Here is a 24,989-nt window from a genome sequence, read left to right as displayed (position 1 = left end):
AGTATGTGAGGTGTATTGTAAAGTCGACTGTTTTACTAATTCGCCATTTTGTAAGATCAAGCTGCAATTCACGTTAAAGCTAAGTGTAACAATGAGAGACAGGAAGTCTTCACTAAGATTTCAAACATTCATATGTATCTAATATTATCACTGACCGATATAGGCCTGTTGGTCAGCTGATTATTTCCGGCCGATTGGAGGCCACATATGGGCTTATCACAGATATATCGGTATTGGCATATGCCTATTGCAATACTGGCCAATATGAAACAGAGGATATAATGCAGAAATAATGCTTGGGGTGATATAGACCAGGGGTTCTCAAAGTTTTATGGACCAGGGACCCTTTACAGGGGAGAACATTTTCCAAGGACCCCCTAATAACCGTAACACCGATTAAGCATATGCTTACTACCATTTGCAATTGGAGCTATTTGTATTGTTAAACTTATCAACCTAAATATTTCAGACCTGTTTCATAGTGATAAACAGAAAAACATTTCAATCTGAATCATGTTAAGACCACTTACATACTTTTAAACAGAGGGTCATAGTGTCATCAAGTAGCTTGGGTGGAAGAGCATGATCACACTCATTGTTTACAATACTCTCGGTACTATCTGTAGCACATAAGCAGAATTTGGTGCACAATAGAATTCATTAACGATCTATATTTAATATACATTTGAATATAGTTACTTTTTAAAGAAATAATTCATATGAGTACCTTTCCAAATGTTCTATCAAACCTTATATTGGTTAGGTTCTTACATAGACACAGTCATAGCTGTCTTGGCTCTCTTGAAGGTAGTTGGCTTTGTTGATCCTCCAAGTTATCTATTATATAATAACAATGTGACAAGAGGTAGCCATCTGTAATAGGCCAAAGTGTCACCACTAAATGTGAGCCAGCCTGCAGGGCCGGTAATGGCTGATGGCAGATTTGGCTCACTTTGGAGGTTAGTTAGTTTATGAGCCAAATTTGGACCCAGATCTTTTTGGACTCGGGCTAAATTTGGAATAATTTTCGGGGGGCTATTCGTTACACACCTGGCATGAGTTTCTGATTCATCTGATTTATTCTGCTGTTGGGCCAAGACATTTTGGTAGCTGTTAACCTGTGTCTTTTTTTCTGCAGGATCCAAGGTGTTGACGCTGATGATGAGCAGCCTGAGAGCGAGCATTCATCATTTTTACTCACACTGCGGAGGGGCTATCCAACAAACAACCCCCCCCTCTCTTACTGAACATTTTTTCTAATGTTGTCTGTATGAATATTGTCACACAAAGACAAGCAGATTGATCAAAAACTGCATTTTAAGGAGGTCACTGGAGCACATCTTCCTCTAGTACCTGCTCTTAAACTACTAAGTTGTTCTACAGAGAGTAAAGCAGCTGAAATGCCTAAAATATGTCCTCTGTACACCCCCTGTCTGTGCTCTAAGGTGGGGGTCTCTGTGGGTGGATGAAGACAAATCTGTGAGCTGTGGCTGCTGTCCAGGCCGGCTGAGCTGGGGGTCAAAGAGGGAGTGGTGGCTGTGGTTATTTCGGGCGAGTATATCAGCAAGCATCCCCTCCTGAACAGAGCGCTCGAGAGTGACATGGCAAGTGTTGAATACTGGGGAGGATGAACACACACACACACTCATGCCCCCTCTCGCCCTCCTGAGTGCCCACCCTCCGACACAGCATTCCAGTGTAAGCAGATGAAAGCCAGCCTCCCCCCTGTCTCCTCATGGGTGGAGTGATTTGTCGTGGTCGCGGAGCGGAGCCCGGAGCTTTACCGCATTGATTCTCGCAGAGTGTGAGTGACTGAAGAGAAGGATGGTAGCGGAGGAGATCGTGGTCTCCCTCTCAGGAGGAGCACCCTGGGGCTTCAGGCTGCAGGGGGGAGCAGAGCAGCAAAAACCTCTACAGGTGGCAAAGGTATAGTGGATCTCTTTCTCTCTCTCTCTCTCATGTGTGTGTTGCAGAGAGTAACTGCCAAGGTGGTAACCCGAGAAGATGGGTTTAATAGAGACAGCCGTCTGAGGCCTTGATGGTCAGTCTTGTGGTTTGCTGTGTTTGTAATTCAAGCATTGGTTAGAAACTTTATAGTGGAGGGAAAAATCTGAATAAATGAATCATTACATGGCGCCACTGTGAGTTAAAACTCTGGTGTTTGTAGGTATTTGCAGTGCTGTTAAATAACTAAGGACAGTACAAATGCAGTGTAATTGTCTAGCTTTGTCAAACACCTGTGCTGTTGAGATCACTCACTCTAGAATAGTCGTAGTAACTAATACGTGGCGGCTGTGGCTCAGTGGTAGAGTCGGTCGTCTCTCAATTGGAAGGTTGGGGGTTCTTTCCCTGACTGCAACAATCATGCATTAAAGTGTTCTCGGGCAAGACGCTGAACCCTGAATTGCTCCCGAAGCATAGATCCTGATTGGAGATTGGCTTTACTCAGGCCTCTGCTGTCAATGTGTGTGTGAAAGGGTGAATGTGACATGTAGGGTCAAAGCGGTCAGAAGACTGGAGAGCACTAGTTAAGTAGTTACTATTGAGTTTTATGTTTTCTGTCTGCTAGTTTTACAATATAACCTATAACCTGGGATTAGTTTGATGGCAAAGTCATGTTGTAATAAAAACTCTACTTTTCTGATGCTATTGAACAGTAATAACATGTAATCCTCCCTTCTTCATGCTACATTACTTACAGTTTAAAATACTCAACAATTTAAAACACCAATTATAACAGACATGTTTTTTTTAGTTACAAAAATGGTCAGAATAACATGTTGCAGGTTTGTTTTAGTTTAACGTAAGGACAGTAAAGACAGGAGACATCCAGTCATCACAATCAATACTGAACACATGATCTAACTGAAAAAAACTTTGATGCTCGACCAAGAGCGCCATTGTTAAAAGGAGAACTGTGGTTTGAGTTGGGCCGCAACTAATAATTATTTTTATTGCAAATAATCGATTCGTTTTTTTACTCGATCAAATACAAGAAAATGTTAGAAAATGTCCAACTGTTTTGTCCACCAACCAAATATATTTACTTTACCGTCATAAAGACGTAAAGAAACCAGAAAATATCCACATTTAGAAAGTAGGAATCAGAGACTCTTTTCTCTAAATTAGATTAATCGTTATGTTAATACTTTGCAGTTAATTTAAAAGTTAACAACTGATGAATGAATCACTCGAAGCAACTTTACTTAAAGTGATAATCTGGAAGATTTTCATTTAAATAAATGTCTGTTAAGTCACTATCTATCGCCAAATGAGGTAACACAATGGTGATTGAGCCGATGGCCCACTGATGAAAGCCTTTGCATTTGCAGTACTACGGACTGGGTGTCTGTGCCGACTTTCGCAGAAAAAATCACAAGCGGCGCCCAGTTAGTGACGTGTTTTCCATCAGCCAGCAGTGGTTGGTCTGCCAGAGAGGGTACAAACAAAGAAACGATTGATGACTACAGATACAACTTCAAAAATCAGTGAAAATCCAAAGAAAAAGAAACAAACTTGACGCTCAGATGAAGGCAAAAAGTCTGACAAGGAAAGCGACCGTCAGCCAAGAAAATCAAGAGTTACAACCGGACAACACTGTCTGGATATCTGGGAAGTGTCCTCCTGTAATTACCGTTTATCGCCACAGGTGCCACCAAAGAGAACGAAGCTGAGATCCTCTAGATTATCACTTGGTCGCAGCATATTTTAAAGTTCCTGTAGTGATTCAGGAGCTTTATGGGTCAGAGAACAGTGCAAACACGTGTTTAGGCGTCAGAATGGCTGCATTCTGATGGTCATACAGTAGTAGAGAACACTATACAGCTATATAACTAACCTATACTGGCACAGCCACATAATTGTCCACATTAGACTTTTTCTCAGATCTGTCACCGTCACATATTTTTTAAGACAAAATAATCCGACTTTAATCTCAGTAATATTCTTCTTTTTTAGTTTGGTTTCTCCGCAAGCTTTTTTTGCATCCGTGTTTATATTTGTTGACAGTCCAGAATGTTCTCTCTAATAAGAAAATCTATTCTGGAGAGCAGGAACGCGACCTCGCTCACACTGATGTTACAAAGTTGGCCCGTCACTCACGAGCTGTCATAACCTCTGATGCAAAATGAAGGTGGTGCGATTCTGGCATCCAGGACGCCGCACTTTATCCGGGATTTTCGAGCTGATGAGGTCACCCTTAAATGAGAGATTGATCAGTGTCCGCTTCCTCTTGTTGGCGTGGGTGCGTGTGACCTGTTGTGCATGTCTTGTTGGACATACCTCAGATAAGCCCTGTTGGGACGGGAGCGCAAACTGCAGGATCAGAATAGCTCATTTAAGAGGAGCTGGAAGCGGGGCATGGAAAAAGAAGGCCTCTTGTTCACACACACACACACACACACACACACACACACACACACTTTCCCGTCTCTTATCAAAGCGTTTCATAGTTTCGTACATTTGATATTTTCTCTGATTCCCGTCACAGTCGCGGCAGCCTTTCTTCATCCGTCTAGGAATGTGGGTAATTTTTCTGCAAGGTTTTATTTTGGGTATGTGCGGGAACATATGGTGAACGACAGGCATCCCCCCACCAACGTCCAGACTGGTGATGCAGCTGTTCAAACCCCCTCTTTCTTGTGCGGTGTGTGTACATGTGTGTGTACATTAGCGCGAGGTAGATAGCTTGTTCCTGCACGTGATTGTGTGCACGCCAAAATGGGATTATTGGGTCAAGAGTTACTGATAAAGGGCGAAAGTGCGTCCACTTCAGAGTCCGAGTAGGTGCGGGAACACTTTCTGCTCTCAACATTTTTACAGAGATAAGGTGTGGGTGCGTCTGTGTGTGTGTGTGTGTGTGTGTGTGTGTGTGTCCTTCTTCTTTTAGAGGAAACAGTTATCTAGTTTACAAGAATACTTGCCGTCCCATCCATCCAATAACTCAGCCAACCCCCCGCAGACATACTTCCTGAAGGATCCTGTGACATCATCTCTCAGCGACCTCCAGGAACAGCTGCATGACCTCATGAGTTATTCTCATACAGGGACCAGGATGGCTAACATTAGAGGAGAGACGCCTGTTGCTGTAAACTGTTGATCAGTATCACAGCTGACGGCCACTTAACTAAAGAGAAACCATAAATTTGGTAGTATTATAACAGGGAATACAGTATATTGAAGTAACAACCTGAACAACTAGAGTTTGAAGGAGTGGTGGAAGAAGTACCTGTCCTTTAAGTAAAAGTAGCTTAAAGATACACTGAAAAAAGGAGTTTTGAAGGTAGTAAAAAAATCTATGCAAAATTGTGTAAGTGAAATATATTGAAATGATTAAAGCTTACCTGCATTACCTCATTTTCAAAATAATGTAATAAAATCTACCCAAAGATATCGGGCCTGTGCTGCAAAGTGAGCATGCGTCAAAGTTTGTTCTTGGCTGCAGGCCAGGGTTGGATTAAAGTTAAGATTCCTGTTTTGCTGTGTATCATGATGATGAATGAATCAAAGTGTTAATATATTCATTAATTCAATATGCCAGACGCTTTGTAGTTGCCGGGTCAGTATATGACAAGAAGTTTAAATGTGTAGCCCTCTCTTGGCGGTCACACTGGCCGACTTTCCTGAATATTAGTCAGTAAATTCACACAGTGGTTAGTGCCGTCGCCTCACAACTTGAAGGTTTCTGGCTTGAATCTCGGTTCGGACAAGTGGGCTTGAGTTTACATGTTCCCTCTGGGAACTCTGGCTTCCTCCCACAGTCCAAAGACATGCTATTTAGGTTCATTGGTGACTCTACTCGTGAGTGTGAGCATGAAAAGTTGTCTGTCCCTGTGTCAAGACTTATTATTACTCATGTTTATTAAGTAATTAGTTGTGTAATCTAATGAGAAATGTTGAGTAGAATTTACCCAATTTATTTTAGTGTATCATAGTTGTTAAATTTAGATACTCTTAACTCAAAAATAGGGTAAAATCTACTCAGTCAAATAAAGTGCAAATTGTTACCTCAATTTTACTGAGTAGATTCTATAGGTTGCTTTTTATAGTGTACTTGGTTAAAGTGAAGGTACATTCAAGGACTTGCTAATATTGGAGAGGAGAGCTCCCCAGAGGTAGGGGGAGGGGTAATTGAAGGGGTTGAAAGCCAATAAAAAAGTCTGAAACAACCTTTTAGTCTTTGAACCAAAATGCAGAAAAGTGTCTTGTGTTGGTCTGAGGTTAAAGTTCACAGATATGTAAACTTCAATGACTGTAGTGATTGTTTTAGTTACGTCTCCTCTCGCCGTTCCTCCTCTACTCTGCTAATCCGGAACTGATTGGCCTTTTTACAGCACCAAATAACCAATTAAAACTAAACTTGTCAGAAAAATGAACACTTGATCATGAATCAGCACGCTAAGAACAAACTATAATGACAGAAACCATGTTTGAGAAACATTTATTTTACGTGTATTTTGATTTTATAGTTTGACTCATGTCCCATCTATTAACATGGAGGAGGCGGGCTTTATGACCTATACTGCAGCCAGTCAGCAGGGGGAGATAGAGAGGGTTTGGCTTCACTTTTAAGGAGCTTTCATGTCGTCCATCTTTTTATACAGTCTATGCTTCTACTTACAACATAATACACAGAAGTTTCTCATGACATAATTTAGTGGCCAACACTTACCTTGAACTACCGTCCCGTTCTTTTGATTCTAACGCAACAGAAAGTTCCATCAGTGGCAGCCATTTTATTTGTTTGTTTACAAAAATATCTCAACTGCAGAGATAAACGGTTGTGATTGGCCTGACCGGAATCTGGTCGAATGAAAATCTGTGGGAAACAGGACAAGACACGTCTGCCAGAGCACGTCAAACATGAATTAACGGATTTGTCTGGTTTCCAGGCGAGCAAATGATTAAAAAAAGAGGAAAAAACATTTGCTACACAAAATTATTGATGTATTTGTTCTTTAATTTGTATCAATCTTTCCTTAATTTCTTGGGAATGATTGAATATATTTTCCCTTAAGAAATCCCCTCATGGTCATAACTTGGACTTTTAACAATGGACTAAAACTTTTAATACCTCAAACATGATGATTTGCAGGGAAAGTAGACTGATAAATGTCAAATAACGATATTTTCCCTGCTGCATCTACAAGTATTATATCATAATTAACCCTTTCCCCTCTGCAGGTGCGCAGGCGCAGCAAAGCGTGCAGAGCTGGACTGAAGGAGCACGACGAGCTGGTTGCGATTGGCGAACAAGTGTGTGCAGAGCTCAGTCATGCACAGGCCATGAGCCTCATAGATACACAGAGCGCTACACTCAACCTGAGGGTGAAAAGGTCAGAGCGCGGACTCACACACACGTACACACACACACACACACACGCACACACACACACACACACACACACACACACACACACGCACACACGCACACACACACACGCACACACACACACTCATCAAACAAACTGATGCATGTTTTGCATTTTAACTTGTGCTCTGTGTGTTTGCAGGCCTCCCTCTGGTTTCCACTCTGCATCGCCCCGCTCCTCCGCGAGGGTCCTGCCTCCCACCTCCAACCGTTCCTCCATCCTCTCCCCCACAGGTATACCCAGCGGCATCACTTCCCCTCCTGACAGCGAGGCTTACTACGGAGAGACCGACAGTGACGCAGACACGCAGTCGCACACGCACCGTCGCCAACGCCGCACACCTCCTCACGCACGCTCACCTGCGCGCTATGACAACCAGGAGGAGGAGGAGACCTCAGAGATGAGCGGGTAAGGGACCTAAAGTTGGACACCACTTCCTGTTCCCAATGTTTTTATTAATAGAACTCTTCTTTTATCAGTCTTTCTTAGAGATGTCACAGCTACTTTCAGACCAACTAAACTTCATCATCTCCCTTGTGTTGTCCTCCCGCTAAGGTACGAAAGCGCCACAGATGTCGGGGTCTCCCTGCAGGGCCAGTGGGACGGTCAGTCCCTTCTCGGCGTCCCCCGCAGAGAGCTCATCTACCAGCCCCTCCAGACCGACTGGACCACTCCAGCTCACACTCCACACACTCTGACCCCTCACTCACTCACACCCACCCCTGATCAAGGGTTGGCTGAGGCGGAGGGAGAAGGGGACAGTGGCTTCCAGGAGGTGGGGGGCTGCGTCGGGCTGACCTGCCCGCCGCTGGTGTCTCCTGAGCGGGCCAAAGAGGCTCTGATGTTGAGCTCCAGCAAACAGCTGGTGCCCATGGTGGGACCACAGATGACCCCTCTCAGCGACGAGCTCTCCACAACTTATATGGAAAAAGCACGACAAGCTAGTGAGTATATCCTCATCGAAAACTACAGTACAGTATAATAATACAGTTACAATGATAATTATACAGTTGGCAAAAACCAAAACCAGAGATGTTTTAACGTGTTTTAAAAAGGACAAAGAAAAATAAATTAGACATACAAAGTCATCGTGTGTCATGGTGTTCTATCTAGTCAGGTATTCATAGTATCTTGTGCTCAGGATGACAGTAAAATCCCCTTTAACATATTTTTAAATCTGTTATAGAGATGTTTTCATACCTTATACCCTTATACCCTAATACCTGAGTTTACATATCAGCTGACATCAAGCACCGAGCCAATACCAGAGTCATAAAAATGTTCTATATAGTTATCATTATTTATTATTTCACACCTGTATGGATGTGATATGATACCATTGTCGTACGCTCTGGCTCAGGTTCTAAAACATGAATTACATGCAGAGAATAATTGCCATGAGCTTTGCTTGACAGTCAGTCTTTACTGAAAAAGAACTGTTAGGGCCCGATCAGACAGAGCGCGTTTTGCAGGCTGTAAAAAACGCGAGGCACACCACGCAGCCTACAGTTAAAAAAAGAGCAGCTTGCTTTTTTTTCTACTGTTGTTAAGGCAACCACCGAATCATTAGCTGTCATTAACCTAACTGTTATATTGTAAACTGACAGAAGGCCCGCTTCTACATTCATCCGACTGGACAATGAGAAAAAACGCCCATGATGTCGGGCGCTTTTCTGCTTTGAGTTGATGTTTTTTCAGCTCGAGGTGCTCGGAGCGTTTCCTCAAAAACGTGAGGCGCTCTGCAACGCAAAAGCAGCGCGCAAACAATGACAGAAAAGACGCCCCCAGCTGCTAAAACGTGCTCTGTTGAATCGGGCCCTTATAAATCAATGTAGGAATAAGAATTTATTTTTTGGGAGCTAATAAGTAAAGAGCTAACGGTCTCGATCGATGCGCAGACTGGCGTACTTGCTGATGAAGATTGCTGTGTTTTAGGGGGTGTTGGAGCCATTTTCTGATACTAGTTATGACATTTGAACAACTCTACTTTGTACTTTTGTGAACTTGAAGAAAACACAGAGCAGGTAACACCAGAGGGGTGATGTAAAGGAGTTAAGAAGGTCTGTTAGATTAAGCCAGTAACGCGGTTCAGAAAATACAGTTTAATTGATGTAACAGCACTTATTATATTTACACCAGTGGTTCTCAGCTGGTCTCGCCTCAGGACTAGGGATGCACCAATACCAGTATAGGGTATCAGAGCTTAAGTACTCGTACTCGTAAACTACAGCGAGTACCGCACCTGAATAGCACTTTACAGCTTGGCGTTAGCCTCCCGGCGGAGAAGCAAAGTTGAGTGTTAAATTGTCAGCAACAGTTGCATCATCCCGTCGATTTACTTTTTTACAGTCGGAAAGTGAGGAACATCTGGTGAAAATTAGACATGTTTGTAAAGTCATTATGAGAACTGAAATGATATTATTAAGTACTCATATCGGTACTCGGTATCGGCAAGTACCCAAATGTAAGTACTTGTACTTGGTCTGAAAAAAAGTGGTATCAGTGCATCGCTACTCAGGACCCACCACCACCTCCTTGATGATTATTATTTCATTAAAATCTGCGCAGTTTGGACCTGAGACGGAGTGAAACATCACAGCATGTCAACATCACAAAACACAACAGCAGAATAGTCGAGCAAAGTGACCAGCAGTGCGTAAGAGGAACATATTTGTAACGGGTATGGTGAGGACCCAAAAGCAGCACAGGCAGACGGGATATCAGTCGGTAATGACCTTTATTATTCACTGCAGTCTTTAACAGTTTATACAATGGCAGGGTGAAAAGTCTTGGCTCACAGTGATCTTCTGCGAGATCTGAGAAGGAGGGAGCCTGGTGTCGCTGACTGAAGGCAAAGCCAACAACAGGTGGATTACCTAGCTGGCAGACAGGTCCAGTGGTGAGCTGTGTAGCCACAGAGCCGAGTAGGTGTGTAACCAGGAGGGAATAGGCGAAACTCGTGGTCGAAGACAGAAGGCTGAGGTAATATCCAGGGCAGAGACGAGGCAGGCAGGTCGGGGACAGACGAGGTCGGCAACAGGTGATCAGTCCGGGGAAAAACGCTGGAAAGTCAGGCATAATACAAGAACAATCTGGCACTGAAGCAGAGACAGGAGCAGGCTTAAATGCAGCCAGGGCTCTCACAGGTGTGGAGAGTTGGCCTGATGAGGAGGCGTGGCTGACAGGTAGAGTGGAGCAGAGACAGGTGTAGGGAGTTGGTCTGATGAGGAGGTGTGGCAGACTGGCAGAGTGGAGCAGACTGTGACAGAACCCCCCCCTCAAGGGACGGCTCTTGACGTCCCAAGAAGAATGGACCAAGCCGGGTGGGAGGCGGGGGGCCTGGAGGAGGGCTAATACTCGTCTGAGAGTCCGGCGTCCATCTCCACTTCCATGGTCCCGGGGAGAGTGTCGTCCTCCTCAGAGTAGGGGAAACCCTCTCTGTCCTCGGCGTCGTCGCTGTCGTTCGGGGACTCCGACGGAGGATGTGGTCTGGGAGGTGGCCTGGTTCTGGACGTCTGGTTGAGGTTGCGCCGATGGAAGTCCCTGATGAGGGTGTGGTCCAGAATGTCCCTCCCAGGGACCCAGGACCTCTCTTCAGGGCCGTAACCCTCCCAGTCCACCAGGTACTGGAATCCCCTCCCACGCCGGCGAGACTGCAGGAGGCGACGGACAGTGTAGGAGGGACCTCCATCGATGAGGCGAGGAGGCGGTGGAGGTGGCGCGGCAGGGACCAGAGCGCTCTCTCGGACCGGTTTAACCTTGGAGACATGAAATGTGGGATGAACCCGCATGGATCTGGGGAGCTTGAGTCTCACCGCCACCGGGTTGATGATCTCCTGGATCTCGAACGGGCCGATGAACCGAGGAGCCAGTTTCTTGGATTCCACTCGGAGGGGGAGATCACGGGTGGAGAGCCAAACCTTCTGACCCGGTTGGTAGTCCGGGGCCTTGGAGCGGTGGCGATTGGAGGCCGCAGTGTAGCGGCCAGCGGCCCGGAGCAGAGCCGCCCTGGCTCGGGTCCACGTCCTGTGACAACGGCGGATGAAGTACTGGACAGAGGGGCAGGATGCTTCTCTTTCGAGTGCTGGAAAGAGCGGAGGCTGGAACCCATAGGTACACTCAAAGGGGGAGAGACCTGTGGCGGAGCTGGTCAAGGTGTTGTGGGCATATTCTACCCAAAGAAGTTGTTCGGACCAGGAAGTAGGGTGTTGAGACGTCATACAGCGTAGTGCCGTTTCCATTTCCTGATTTTTGCGTTCGGTCTGGCCGTTGGACTGGGGGTGGTACCCCGAGGACAGGCTGACGGTGGCTCCCAGAAGCGAGCAGAACTCCCTCCAGAATACTGAGGCGAACTGGGGGCCCCGATCAGAGACCACGTCTACTGGGATGCCGTGGAGACGGACGACGTGGAGGAGGAGTAGCTTGGCCGTCTCTTTGGCAGATGGAAGTTTGGGCAGGGGCACAAAATGGGCCATCTTACTGAACCGGTCTACCACCGTCAGGATAGTAGAGTTGCCGCTGGATGGTGGTAGACCGGTGACGAAGTCCAAGGAAATGTGCGACCAGGGACGATGAGGCACAGGCAGAGGATGCAGAAGACCGGCGGGGGCATGGTGAGTCGGCTTGTGCTGGTTGCAGGTGGGACAGGCATTGACGAACCCCCGAATGTCCTCATCCAGTGACGTCCACCAGAACCGGCGCTGCACAAAGTCCTTTGTCCGTTGAATCCCTGGGTGACAGGTAAGTTGAGTGCTGTGGGCCCATAGTAGAACCTCGGACCGGAGATCAGGCGGAACGAACAGGCGGTTGGGGGGGCAAGCGCTGGGTCCGGGCTGGTCTTGGGCGGCGGCCCTGACTTTCTCCTCGATCTCCCAGGTGAGTGTAGCGACCAGACGGGAAGAAGGCAGGATAGTGTCCGGGTCGGCCCTGTCCCCCTCCCTTTCCAAGAACTGACGGGACAGGGCGTCGGGCTTGACGTTGCGGGACCCCGGTCGATAGGAGAGGGAAAAGTTGAACCGGGTCAGGAAGAGTGCCCATCGGGCCTGGCGGGAGTTCAGTCTCTTAGCGGACTGGAGGTACTCGAGGTTTTTATGGTCCGTCCATACCAGAAACAGCAGTTTAGTCCCCTCGAGCCAGTGTCGCCACTCTTCTAATGCCAACTTGACGGCGAGGAGCTCTCGGTTCCCAATGTCATAATTCCTCTCTGCCGGGGTCAAACGTCGGGAATAGAAGGCGCAGGGGTGCAACTTCTGGTCGGCGGCCGCTCTCTGGGACAAGACGGCCCCCACTCCTAAGTCGGAGGCGTCCACCTCGACCACGAATTGCCGTTCAGGGTCCGGCATTTGGAGGATGGGGGCCGAGGTGAATCGTGTCTTCAGGGCCTGAAAAGAGTCATTAGCGGCCCTGGACCAGAGAAAGGGCACCTTGGAGGATGTGAGAGCTGTGAGGGGGGCCGCCACCGAACTGTAGCCCCTGATGAACCTCCGGTAGAAGTTGGCGAAGCCCAGGAAACGTTGAAGCTGCTTGCGGGAATCAGGGGCGGGCCAAGTGGTGACGGCAGAAACCTTGGCTGAGTCCATCTCCACGGTCCCTCTCCCTACGATGTACCCCAGGAAGGAGACAGACGAGGCGTGAAACTCACACTTTTCGGCCTTGACGAAAAGGGAGTTTTCCAGGAGGCGTTGGAGGACTTTCTGGACGTGATGAACATGTTCCTCTCTGGAGCGGGAGAAGATCAGGATATCATCGAGGTAAACGAAGACGAACCTGTTGAGCATGTCCCTGAGCACGTCATTAACCAGGGCCTGGAAGACAGCAGGAGCGTTGGTGAGGCCGAAGGGCATCACCAGGTACTCGTAGTGACCGGTGGGGGTATTGAACGCCGTCTTCCACTCGTCCCCCTCACGGATCCGGACCAGGTGATAGGCATTGCGCAGGTCAAGCTTGGTGAAGATGGTGGCGCCCTCCAGGAGCTCGAAAGCCGAGGAGATGAGGGGCAGGGGGTACCGGTTCTTGATGGTAATGTCATTTAATCCACGATAGTCAATGCAGGGGCGGAGTGTTTTGTCTTTTTTCTCCACGAAAAAGAAACCGGCTCCAGCCGGAGACGAGGAGGGGCGGATGATGCCCGCCGCTAGACCGTCGCTGATATATGTCTCCATCGCCCCCCTCTCAGGAACGGACAGGGAATACAGGCGTCCTCTGGGCGGCGTGGCACCGGGCTGGAGGTTGATGGCGCAGTCGTAGGGCCGATGTGGGGGAAGGGAGGTTGCCTTGGCCTTACTGAAGACCTCCCTGAAGTCCAGATACTCAGCCGGGACCCCCAGCACATCGGTCGAAGAACTGGTCCCGGCAGAAGGTTGTGGTGCGGCGGCTTGCTTGAGGCAGACCTGGTGACAAGATGAACTCCACCCCAGGATCGCCCCTGTGGTCCAATCCAGGTGCGGATTGTGACGTCGGAGCCATGGGAACCCCAGGAGGAGAGGATGACGAGGAGAGTGCAGGATGTGAAACTGGAGTGTTTCATGGTGGTTCCCGGAAATTAACATCCGTATGGGTGCTGTCAGGTGGGTCACAGTTCCCAGAAGTCGACCATCCAGAGCGTTGGTGGAGACTGGAGCTGGCAGGGGAATCTGACCGACACCCAGCTGCTGAGCTAGATTAAAATCCATAATGTTGGCATCAGAGCCAGAGTCAATGAGGGTGGCGAGGGTCTGGGATCCCTCAGGCAGCAGCAGGCGGACCTGGCACAGGGATCGTGTGCTGGAGGAGGAGCTAGACGTATGACTCACCAGGAACTCCTTCCTTCCTGGTGAGTCCGTCCTTTTAGCGGACACCCGGAAATAAAGTGTCCCGCTTGGCCACAATACAGGCAGAGGTTCCCCTCGCGGCGTCTTTTCCTCTCTTCAGGAGTTAAACTGGCCCGGCCAACCTGCATGGGTTCAGGCTCCCCTGAAGACCGGCTGCCAGAAAGCATCGATACCCCGGAAGCCGCTGGTGGCGGGGCGGGCTGGCGTCGTCCCGCTAGCCCCTGATGTTTCTCCCGCCGTCTCGCTTGAATGCGACGATCGATGCGGGAAGCCAGCTCGATGATGCCGTCGAGAGTGGTGGGAAGATCATACGATATTAGTTCATCCTTGATGTAGTCAGCGAGCCCCATCAGGAATGCGTCGCACTGGGCAGCCTGGTTCCACTCACTGGAGCTAGCCTGGGTGCGGAAGTTGATGGAGTAATCGGCCACTGAATGCGACCCTTGGTTCAGACCAAGAAGCCCTCCAGATGCGTCCGGCCCTCGGGAAGCTTCTCCAAACACTTTACGAAGCTCAGCAGCGAAGGCTTGAAAAGAGGAGCAGGCTGGAGTGCGACGCTCCCACTCGGCTGTTCCCCACAGCCGAGCGCGCCCCGTCAGATGATTCACAGTGAACGCCACCCTGGCGTCCTCCGAAGCGAAGGTATGGGGCTGGAGAGCGAACAGGATCGAACAGTTCGTGAGGAACGGGCGGCAACCCTCCGCGTCCCCGGCGTAGCGTTCAGGAACCCCCACACGAGGCTCCGAAGCGAAGGCAGAGGTAGAGGCGGAGGCAGCCGGGGCTGGTGGAGGCTGGACGGGTTCCGGGGGCAGAGGGTGAGCTTGGGCAAAAGCTGCGGCGAGCTGTTGGACCTGCGAGGCTAGCGAGGTAAACGCCTGCTCCTGCTTAGCCACCGCCAGTCGAACATCTGCAGAGTTAGAAAGTAGCAGTGCCTCGTGGTGCTGGAGCATCGCCTCTACCTTCTCCAGGCGATCCATCGCCGTGTGTGCTGGGTCCATGTCTGGCCAGATTGTACTGTAACGGGTATGGTGAGGACCCAAAAGCAGCACAGGCAGACGGGATATCAGTCGGTAATGACCTTTATTATTCACTGCAGTCTTTAACAGTTTATACAATGGCAGGGTGAAAAGTCTTGGCTCACAGTGATCTTCTGCGAGATCTGAGAAGGAGGGAGCCTGGTGTCGCTGACTGAAGGCAAAGCCAACAACAGGTGGATTACCTAGCTGGCAGACAGGTCCAGTGGTGAGCTGTGTAGCCACAGAGCCGAGTAGGTGTGTAACCAGGAGGGAATAGGCGAAACTCGTGGTCGAAGACAGAAGGCTGAGGTAATATCCAGGGCAGAGACGAGGCAGGCAGGTCGGGGACAGACGAGGTCGGCAACAGGTGATCAGTCCGGGGAAAAACGCTGGAAAGTCAGGCATAATACAAGAACAATCTGGCACTGAAGCAGAGACAGGAGCAGGCTTAAATGCAGCCAGGGCTCTCACAGGTGTGGAGAGTTGGCCTGATGAGGAGGCGTGGCTGACAGGTAGAGTGGAGCAGAGACAGGTGTAGGGAGTTGGTCTGATGAGGAGGTGTGGCAGACTGGCAGAGTGGAGCAGACTGTGACAATATTCTCTCTGCAGTCCATTTAATTAGCAGCTTCTTACAACAGAAACAAAATATAAAACTGCAACATGAATGCAGCTACTGTCGGGCTCATCAAGAATGTGGATGTAACTGTAGCTGGGATTATCCAAGTAAATAATGAACTACACTACTACTACATGCACGTCATAGGAACACATGCCCTTCAAAATAAAAGCGCAGCATAGACTTTTTTTTTTTCAAGCACACATCCGCGACCCACTTTTGGTTGTTGAGAACCAAGGCTTTACACGATGCCATCGATGTATTTATATCACTTCAAGCAATCAAATCTCCAACCTGTTGCCGGGGATTTATGGCCTCTTAATTTCATATTTCTGTGGACACCACAACCACCACAGACCCAGGACATGTGCTATAACCACACCTCCAGAACCCAGTCAAACCTTTCAATGACTCTTCTGTTGCCACTGTCTTGAAGAACAATTCGAAGGCTCTCTTGATGCTTGCTTGGTGCCAAAAACAAGAAGAGAAAACGCCCCTGACTGCTGAATATAATTCTGGATGCAGCTTTAGTCGCTCTCATCAAAACTTATAAAGTAAAAACGTATAAAGTTTGAGGATAAGACTCTGAAAACAGGAAGCGCTCTAGTTTCTTACAGTGATGCAACTATTTCAGTTCGACTGCAGTGTTTTAACTTTTTCATTTAAATTCCTAAGCTCCCCTCAGAGTCCCCCGAAGGCTTCCTCTGCAGTCAGAGGTGCAGTGTTGGAGCCTGAATCCATCGCCAGATCGCCCTCTGGTGGTGCTTTGTCAGAACCGGAGCGTCCGGTTACATTTTCAGGCTGGTGGTGATGGGGTGAGATATACCAGATACCCACGGAGATATTCCACCTCCTCCCCCCCTCCTCACCCCTCCTCCCCTCGTCTGTCTCTGCTGTCAGTATTCTGAGCATTTGCCTCACTCGCTGTATTTATAGGCATTGAAGCTTCTGATTGATAGACTGGACGCAGCTCTGACTTACAGACGACACAGCTGAATGTGCAGTAAATGAGAGCGTGGTTGCTTGATTATGCGTTGCTGTTATATATTTTCAACTAATCAGTCAGCAGAACATCTACTGCTACTAATAGTAATATTCTTTTGGTGGTTTTAAGCATTAGTTGGAGAGAACAGTTTTCTCTTTGTGTCGTTAAAATCACAGGATTCGGTTATATTTCAGGCTGTACAATTCATTTAACTGAAAAGTGGTGGGTAACACTGGTTGTGAGATGATAACTCGGGATAAAAGGAACTTTTTTCTAAGGACATCTCCAAAGGCCTCAAAACAGGAGGGGTCACCAACACTGGCTGCTGGGAACTAAGGGGTCAAAGGCAAAACAGATGAAACCACTTAAATGATCGATGTCAAAAGTAATTACACTGACTTCTACTGGGATCATGAGAAGTAGTTTTAGGGAATTAGCCTAGCTTAGCATAAAGACTGGCAGTAAGGGGGAACAGCTAGCCTTGCAGTTACGTTTCCCACTGATATTCAGGGGATGAGGGGAGTAACAATATTATTAAAACTGAGCAGAAAGAAGAGAGGAACAAACAATAAGCAAATTTAAAGTTGTAATCTCGAAGATCTCAGCTTCGTTCTCTTTGGCGGCACCTATGGTGATAAACGGTTATTGCGGGAGCACACTTCCCAGACAGTGTCTCATGTGTGATGTCCACGGTTGGCTCCGGTTGTAACTCTCGATTTTCCTCGCTGACGGTCGCTTTCCTTTTTAGACTGTTTGCCTTCATCTGAGCGTCGAGTTTCTTTCTTTTTCTTTGGATTTTCACTTCTTTTTGAAGTTGTATCTGTAGTCATCGATCTTTTCTTTGTTTGTTCAGCCATAGTAGATTACTGTTTACTCGCAACACTTGCAGAGACCGGAAAAGCAGCCGCTTAGCTCCACCTACTCTCTCTGGCCAAAATTACACCCAACAACAGAGAAACACTGTCTATCTACTGAAGGAATAAACACTATAGAGGAGTCCCACTTCAGACACACTCAGCTGAAGGGCCCATTGGCACTGGCTGCCTCCTCTCTCCTGCTCTTTCTGCTCTTCGTTTATTGGCAGGTTGGAACAGGTGAGCTCAATCAATTTAAGCCGTATAGCCCCCCTTGTCTAAACTGTTTATTCTCTACAAAAAGCAAAGTGTAACAACCACAATTTGGTCTTTAAAGTTCCTCTAACTCGTAACATTTATTCAACCTTATGTGTCTTACTCATGATTTTAACAAAGGCAAACACGATCACAGCTGATCAGACTAGATAGTTATGCGCTGACTGAGTTGGTCCACTAATGAGAGATCTGTCCTCAGGTACAAGAGCCTGAACGGCGGTCTGGACTTAGGTTAGGGCTTTACCATAGCACGCATGATGACTGAGGCGTCCAGGGAGCTGCCCTTTCTCACGTTACACACACACACAAACAAACACACACACGAAACACACAGGCATGCATTGCCTTTGACTTTGGATATGGGATTGTAAGCTTTGCTGCTGTGTGTGTGTGCGTGTTTGTGTGTTTGTGCGTTGTTAGGTGTGAATTGTCAGCGGCCGAGGCAGAACATCAGTGAAGAGTTATGACCAGGCTTTCCTTTAAACTATAATTGGCTTTATGAACTCACACACACACACACACACACTCACAACACACTCACAACACACACTCAATGACACCGCTGTCTAAATATCCTGGGTCTTCCCGTCCTTGTGTGTGTGTCTCTCTCTCTGTGTATGAGACAGAGCCTGGACAGGTGTTTGATGCCTGTCACACAGACAGGAATAGTGGGTTGACATCATGTGTTGGTTTGAGTAGCTGGACACAGACAAAGGTCTTTACATGGGCTGTGCTCTGAGAGAAGAGCTGGAAGACAGACACTAAACGGTCCTCCATTCAGAGCAGAACCGGACTGGGTGTGTGTGGGAGGGTCTGAGGGAGTTTAAGGACACAAACACACTCACGCTTGTGAGATGAGGGACATCAGATCTCCGTCAGGTTCAGATGTAGGTGGACATACAATCCCACACACCGTGTACGCAGGTAAGCCACATTAAAACTCTTTTATGTACGTGTACTTAGTTTAATCACAGAGCTATGTGTAGCCGTTTTAAATGACATTTTTATGTTGAACATTTCTTTTAAAGGACTATTGAATTATTTTAATTTAATTTTAGTAAGTCACCAACTTCTAAAGATGAAGTTAAGGAAGTTAGTGAATCCTATTTACCTGTGATTGTACATCTCAATTTGCCAGTGTCGTAAAGACACATGATACAATTTGACGTGTCTTTACTGTACTGCTTTTCCGTCTTGACGAGGCTACACATCTCAACAGCTATTGGATACATAGGGATGAAATATGGAACGGATTTTCATGACTTTGGTCACTCTCCTTGTGTGACCCAACATGTCGTTCACATTTGTTGTTTTGAGTCTCTACAGCTAGTGGAAGACTGATCATAAATGTAATATTCGCTTACTCCAAGATTGTGTAATGCTTTTTGTTTATGACTACATACTTGAAAAAACTACTGACATTCATCTGGCCTCAGTTGTTCTCTTTGATTCGTGGTAATTAGCAAGTGTTAGCATGCTAACGTTCCAAACCAGGATGTGTTAGCAGGTAGCTCACTGCACCGCAAAGTCTAACAGAGCTGCTAGTATGGCTGTAGAGGAGTCTTTGTTGTTCTAGTTGTAGCAATGTTTTTGAAATATCTGATGTTTACAATAGGGATGCACGATATTATTGGCACGTTATCGGTATCGGCCGATATTGGCTTAAAAATCAGATATCGGCCAACACGCCGATATCCACCGATATAATTAACCGATAAAATAATGGGCTGCTGCATACTTGATTAAATGCCCGACCTCGGCGCAATGTCCCCGGCACGAAGAAGACCTGCCCGGCGCAGCGTGATGACGTCACGTGTGTCTTCCTGCAGCATGAGAGAGTTAGAAGCCAAAATGTCCGTGGTGTGGAAGTTTTTCAAAGTGTCCGAAATAGATGGAAAACTGCTATTTGCAATGACTGCTCAGCTTCGGTGATGCGAGGGGGAGCCAAGGCAAAGTCTTTCAACACTACAAACTTGAATAACCATCTCAAGACCCGTCACCCCGACCGTTGTAACAAATGTGATAAGAGTATCACCATTATACTGTGCGCTAATTCCAATACAGAAGAGAGTTGATGATCTCTGCAATTAGGTGTGCGGGAAAAAAATATCAGTATCGGTTATCGGCTAAATGAGTTGTAAAATATCGGCATATCGGATATCGGCAAAAAATCCAATATCGTGCATCCCTAGTTTACAAGTGAAATATTTAAATTGGTGTTGGGGTTGTGTGTGACCTCAACTGTATTAAAGATAATTCATATATAGAATATGATTGTGAATGAGCAGAGGTGGCATCAGTCCATCGTTATGTCGTGGGGATAATCATGTGAGGTGAACCAGGATACTAAAAAGATTGAAATAGCCCTGGACTTATCAGAGATACATTTGTGTGCACTTGCTGGCGTGCACATGTGCACACACACACAGCCACAAACAATCATATGTGCAAGAGAGACGCTCTGATCTCACCTTACAGGAGTGTGTGAGTCAACTCTGGAGAGCAGCATGAATTCTTTGTTCTCAATCCACAACATGCACTCCTGTCTGTCAGTGATAATCCTCATCACAGCTACTGACTTGGATAAAACTGGATGAATCAGCCACTGCTCACAGTCAGTGAGGGCTCTCTCACTGTTGTTTCCATTGTTTGTCACCTTGTTAGTTATTCATCCAAAATCTCATTACCAGTTCCCTCCTTTGTGTCCTCTCTCCTTCAGCACATTTATTTTGGTCTCTCTCTCTCTCTTCTTCCTGTCTTGCAGAGTTGCAGCGTGGAGAGAGTGTGGTTGAGAAACAGGTGAAAGAAGCTCGTACTAAATGCCGCTCGATTGCCTCTTTGCTGACTGATGCTCCCAACCCCAACTCAAAAGGGGTGCTTATGTTCAAGAAACGCCGACAGAGGGCCAAGAAGTACACACTGACCTGCTTTGGCAAAGCTGAGGGAGATAGAGAAGGAGAAACAGAAGGAGAGACAGGAGGGGAAACGGAGGAGGAAGGAGGAAGTTCCGTCCTAAGTGGCTCAGAAGTTGACGAAGAGGGATTCTCAGCGTCGTTTGACCCTACGTGGGACACCGGTTATCTAGACCTGCTGGACAGGAGGAGCTCTGCTTGCCCGACAGCCACACCAACTACTCCAACAACGCCAACAAGCAATCACAACTTAAGGCCTGACATATCAGCCTATCAGACTCCAGGACTTGTGACCCCTTTCAATCAAAGTCCAGGGTTGGAGGTCTCAGGGCTGGCTAGCTCTGCCTATCAGGGCTCAAGACTGGAGAGCAGCATCCCAAAGCAACCAATCAGCAACTCAACGATGTCTCCTCCAGCTGTGGCTCTGACTAATGGGGGGTCTGTAGCTGTAAGTCGGGCTAGTGTTGTTTTGAGTGCCCCCACTCAACTTTCAAGTCAAAATGGACAGCATGTCCACCCTAATCCTACTCCAAATCTTAGCCCTAGCCCTAATACAGACTCAGATCCTTATCTGAACGCCAACCTCAGTCCTAATCCAGCTGTTCTGAACCGCACTGCACGCCCTTTCACCCCAGGTCCTACCCCTTCCCGTCCAACAGTAACCTCTGTGATGTTCCGCCCTCCCCAACCCAAACCAACAGCCATGACTATGGCATCCAAACCCATGGCGGCAGTCTCCATGATGACAATCCAACCTACACGCCTTGCGTCAGGGCCAGATGCAAGGAGAGCGGTGTCCAGCACCTCCCTGTACATCCCTCCAAGAAACAACAACAGCAATACTCCCCCCTCTGTTAACTCTCCTCCCTCCTCTTTGTCTTCAGCACCGTTCTCACAGCCTGGGACAAATCAACCAACATTTACACCTCAGCCCGCAGTGTTTGCTTCCCAATCTACCCCGTACTCTCCTTCTGCAGCTCAAAGTACCCTGGTCTGTCCACCACCTGCTCAACCCTTTACCCCCCAACCTCCTATGCCATTTGCCTCTCATCCTTCTCCTTCTTATCCACCTCCTTCCACCTTTATTTCTGCTTCTCCCATGTCCCCACCACATCCCCCCGAGCCGACCCATATCCCCTACCCCCAGCCCACCCCTCCTCCTCCTACTCCCTCTTTCATCCAACCTTCTCCATCTCCAGTTGTCCACCCCTTCATCAACACAACATGTGCAGTGACTCCTGGGCCACAAGCTGCCATGGAAACTACATCACCTCCCCAAGCTCCTGCCACTGATTCCCTGGGGACACGAGAGCAGCGCATCTCAGTTCCTGCCGCTCGCACCGGCATCCTGCACGATGCCCGTCGTAGAAGCAACAAGAAGCCAATGTTCTGCGCAGTCCAGAACAAAGATGTAAATCCAAATCCGGACTTGATGTCAATGGTCCAGAACATGGATGACCGCTTCGTGAGAACCCCAGGTGCTGAACCTGGAGCTGCACCAAGTGGGGAAACAGGGCATGAATCAGGGCCAGAGGAGGACTGGCTAAGGCTGGGGGCAGAGGCTTGCAACTTTTTGCAGGCTCAAAAGGGACCAAGACCACCTCCTGTAGCTCCCAAACCACAAGCCCCTGAGGTGCCACAGCTGGGAGGAAAGGGAGGTCAGTTGTTTGCCCGCAGGCAGAACAGGATGGATAGGTATGTCGTGGAGCGAGCTCCTTCTGTTGCCGCAGCACCTTACTCCCCTGCCCAGACAAGGGAGCCCTCACCAACACCCTCTCTCCCCGCCACCTGGAAATACTCATCCAACATCCGTGCTCCTCCCCCTATCAGCTACAACCCCCTTCTCTCTCCTTCCTGCCCTCTCAAGGCACAGAAGAAGCCTGAGGTGGCAAAGTCTGGGCAAACCGGATCCAAGGGAAAGAAAGCGGCGATGAAGTCTATCGACATCATGAGCCACCAGCCCTACCAGCTCAACTCGTCTCTGTTTAATTACGGTGGCGGAGTTCCCCAGGATGCCTCCACTTATCATCAGAACCAAGGTATGACAAGTGGTCCTCAGAAGACGGCGCGAGTATATGAGGTAAAGCGCTTCTCCACGCCTCCACCGACATCCACAGGGCCTGCGCTCAAAGTTATTGTTCCTCGATCGGCTACTACACTTGGAGAACCGATGTGGCGCTCTGATGTCGCATCTCCTCCTCCTCCAGTATGCCCTGCCCCCTACCAACCATATCAGCCCCAACTCTACCAACCTCAACCCCCACCATACCAACCACAGTGGGCCACTTCCCCAGTGTGTCCTCCTCCTCCCCCTGCTCCTACCGCTCCACTCCCACAGCTCCCATCCTTCTCCTCAGCTCCTGCTCCAAATCAAGTCCAGTGCCCTTCTTTCTCCCATCTTCAGCCCCCCAACAGTGCGCAGGCCAACAGGCAATTTAAGAGTGCCCCAGATCTGAGTCCCCTGAGCCCCCCTGGTGGCTCTCGGCCGATGTCCAGCAACACTCAACCGACCAGGGTCCCCAGGCCCAGGTTCAGCACTTCTAACCTGGGTCTGCAGCCTAGCGTCTGGCGCCCTGGATCCACCACACACTGAACTCTGGTCTGGACATAATAAACTATGTCTCTATGGGAACATAGAAGAAAATTTTTATGTGTTTTTAGTATTGTAATATTGTTATTCAGGGCTGCAGCTTGGGGTTTTATCAGCCACGTTTTATCACAGGATCTTTATGGTTTAGCCACCCATGTAGCACATTTTATCACTTACATTTAATGCTGTTTACTCATTAAACCACTTTATTTGGTTATAGTTAAAAGGGAACACTGGTTTTTTTTAAAGGAAAATGTAGTGAGGAAACCTGAGAAACGGAAAAAAAAACTTTACGGCAGATTAAAATGACAGAAGAAGAGATTCTGAGGTATAAAGTTCTGTAAATATTGAATGAATGTAAAAGAATTAAGTTGTATCACAAAACAGAAGAACAGAGGACGTGATGAAAAGACAGTTGTGAGAAAAGTGGGGTTGGAGGATGGGAAAAAAAGATGGAAAGGAAAACGTTGATGAAGTGACGTAACTGAAACAATATCTGATGAGGTGGAGAAACACAGATTTGAATTGTAACTTCACAACAGGTCCCACACCCCACAGTACCTGTTGCCAAACAGAAATAAAGGTCGCTTACTAACAGATTTTAAGTACCACTATTGCGGTAATTCCCCCTCTGTTATATGTATTCAAAGGATTGTGTGTTTGATCATTCTGAGTGTCTTTTTTTAGTTTGCAGATGCAGCGGTGTGCTTTGTTTTCTGTTGCCTTTCTTAGGTCAAGGAGAACAGCTGTTATAAAGACGGGAAGCCTTTCACAGTAGGCTTGATTTCTGATCTGTTGATATGAAACTGGAGAGGTATAACATGTCTGTTTAGCTGTGATTCTTTTCCACAGAGACTGGGAGACTGAATAAAAATAGACATGACTCACATCAGCTGTCACTCTGTTTCTTCCTGTGTCACCTACGTCACCACTTGCTCCCACACTGCGCCCCTGTATCGTCCCCTCCTCCCATCATCTTTTACTCTTTTCTCTCTTTCAGGCATTTGCTGACGAGACTAACGGCCTAATTGTTCTCTGGGGATTTAGGCAGTTTTAGGATGAAATACAAAGATTTCAAAGGCAGTAGTTAAATCATGAAGGAGATGTTTTTTGATCTTTCACCACATGGAGGCACTGCAGGATATGTCTTCCAGACATGTTGCACCTTTACAGTTTATGGTCTCGTCTCTTGCCCTTTAAAATAATCAACACAGTAAAAATGTGAGTTACATTTAAATTTATATCATTATCTTTTACATCCTATCTTCTTATATCTTAAAATTAATTTCCTACATAATTGTAAACACAGGATATTGGGAAATCCAGTTGATTGACAGGGAAAATTAAAAACTATTTCAAATATATGCGTCCCTTTTTTACTTTTATTTCAATATTTGATCATTATCTCATAATTGCAGTAGGAAATGTCCTTGTAGGATTGTTGGCTTACATTTAAAAGAAGTTTAATGACAGCCAGCTGATGTCCTCAATGCTGTGAAACCCAACCACGGCCACCGAAAGGGATCTAACCTCTGACCCTTGACTGGCATCAGGTGACAGA

The 24,989-nt window shown here is 47.6% G+C and overlaps 1 protein-coding gene across 1 annotated transcript; it reads left to right on the top strand.

Annotated features, from left to right (window-relative positions):
* Positions 1 to 1,714: 1,714 nt before the first annotated feature.
* LOC138593487 (synaptopodin 2-like protein) lies at positions 1,715 to 24,317 on the top strand. Its single transcript, XM_069664511.1, has 5 exons — positions 1,715 to 1,926; positions 7,183 to 7,334; positions 7,512 to 7,778; positions 7,926 to 8,314; positions 20,691 to 24,317. The coding sequence occupies exons 1-5, from the start codon at positions 1,825 to 1,827 to the stop codon at positions 23,429 to 23,431; spliced, it is 3,651 nt and encodes a 1,216-aa protein (XP_069520612.1). The 5' UTR covers positions 1,715 to 1,824; the 3' UTR covers positions 23,432 to 24,317.
* Positions 24,318 to 24,989: the final 672 nt, after the last annotated feature.

Source organism: Semicossyphus pulcher, unplaced genomic scaffold, assembly GCF_022749685.1.
Source record: "Semicossyphus pulcher isolate SPU_LCO1_2020_fin unplaced genomic scaffold, fSemPul1.0.p SCAF_16, whole genome shotgun sequence".
NCBI lineage: Eukaryota > Metazoa > Chordata > Actinopteri > Labriformes > Labridae > Semicossyphus > Semicossyphus pulcher.
The sequence above is the reverse complement of the archived record's forward strand: the minus strand, read 5'-3'. Positions and strand labels throughout refer to the sequence as shown.

Coding starts and splice junctions, on each gene's coding strand:
- LOC138593487 (XM_069664511.1), top strand. CDS start 1,825: ATGGTAGCGGAGGAGATCGTGGTCTCCCTCTCAGGAGGAGCACCCTGG. Junction 7,779..7,925: donor GAGACCTCAGAGATGAGCGG/GTAAGGGACCTA, acceptor CCTCCCGCTAAG/GTACGAAAGCGCCACAGATG. Junction 8,315..20,690: donor GGAAAAAGCACGACAAGCTA/GTGAGTATATCC, acceptor CCTGTCTTGCAG/AGTTGCAGCGTGGAGAGAGT.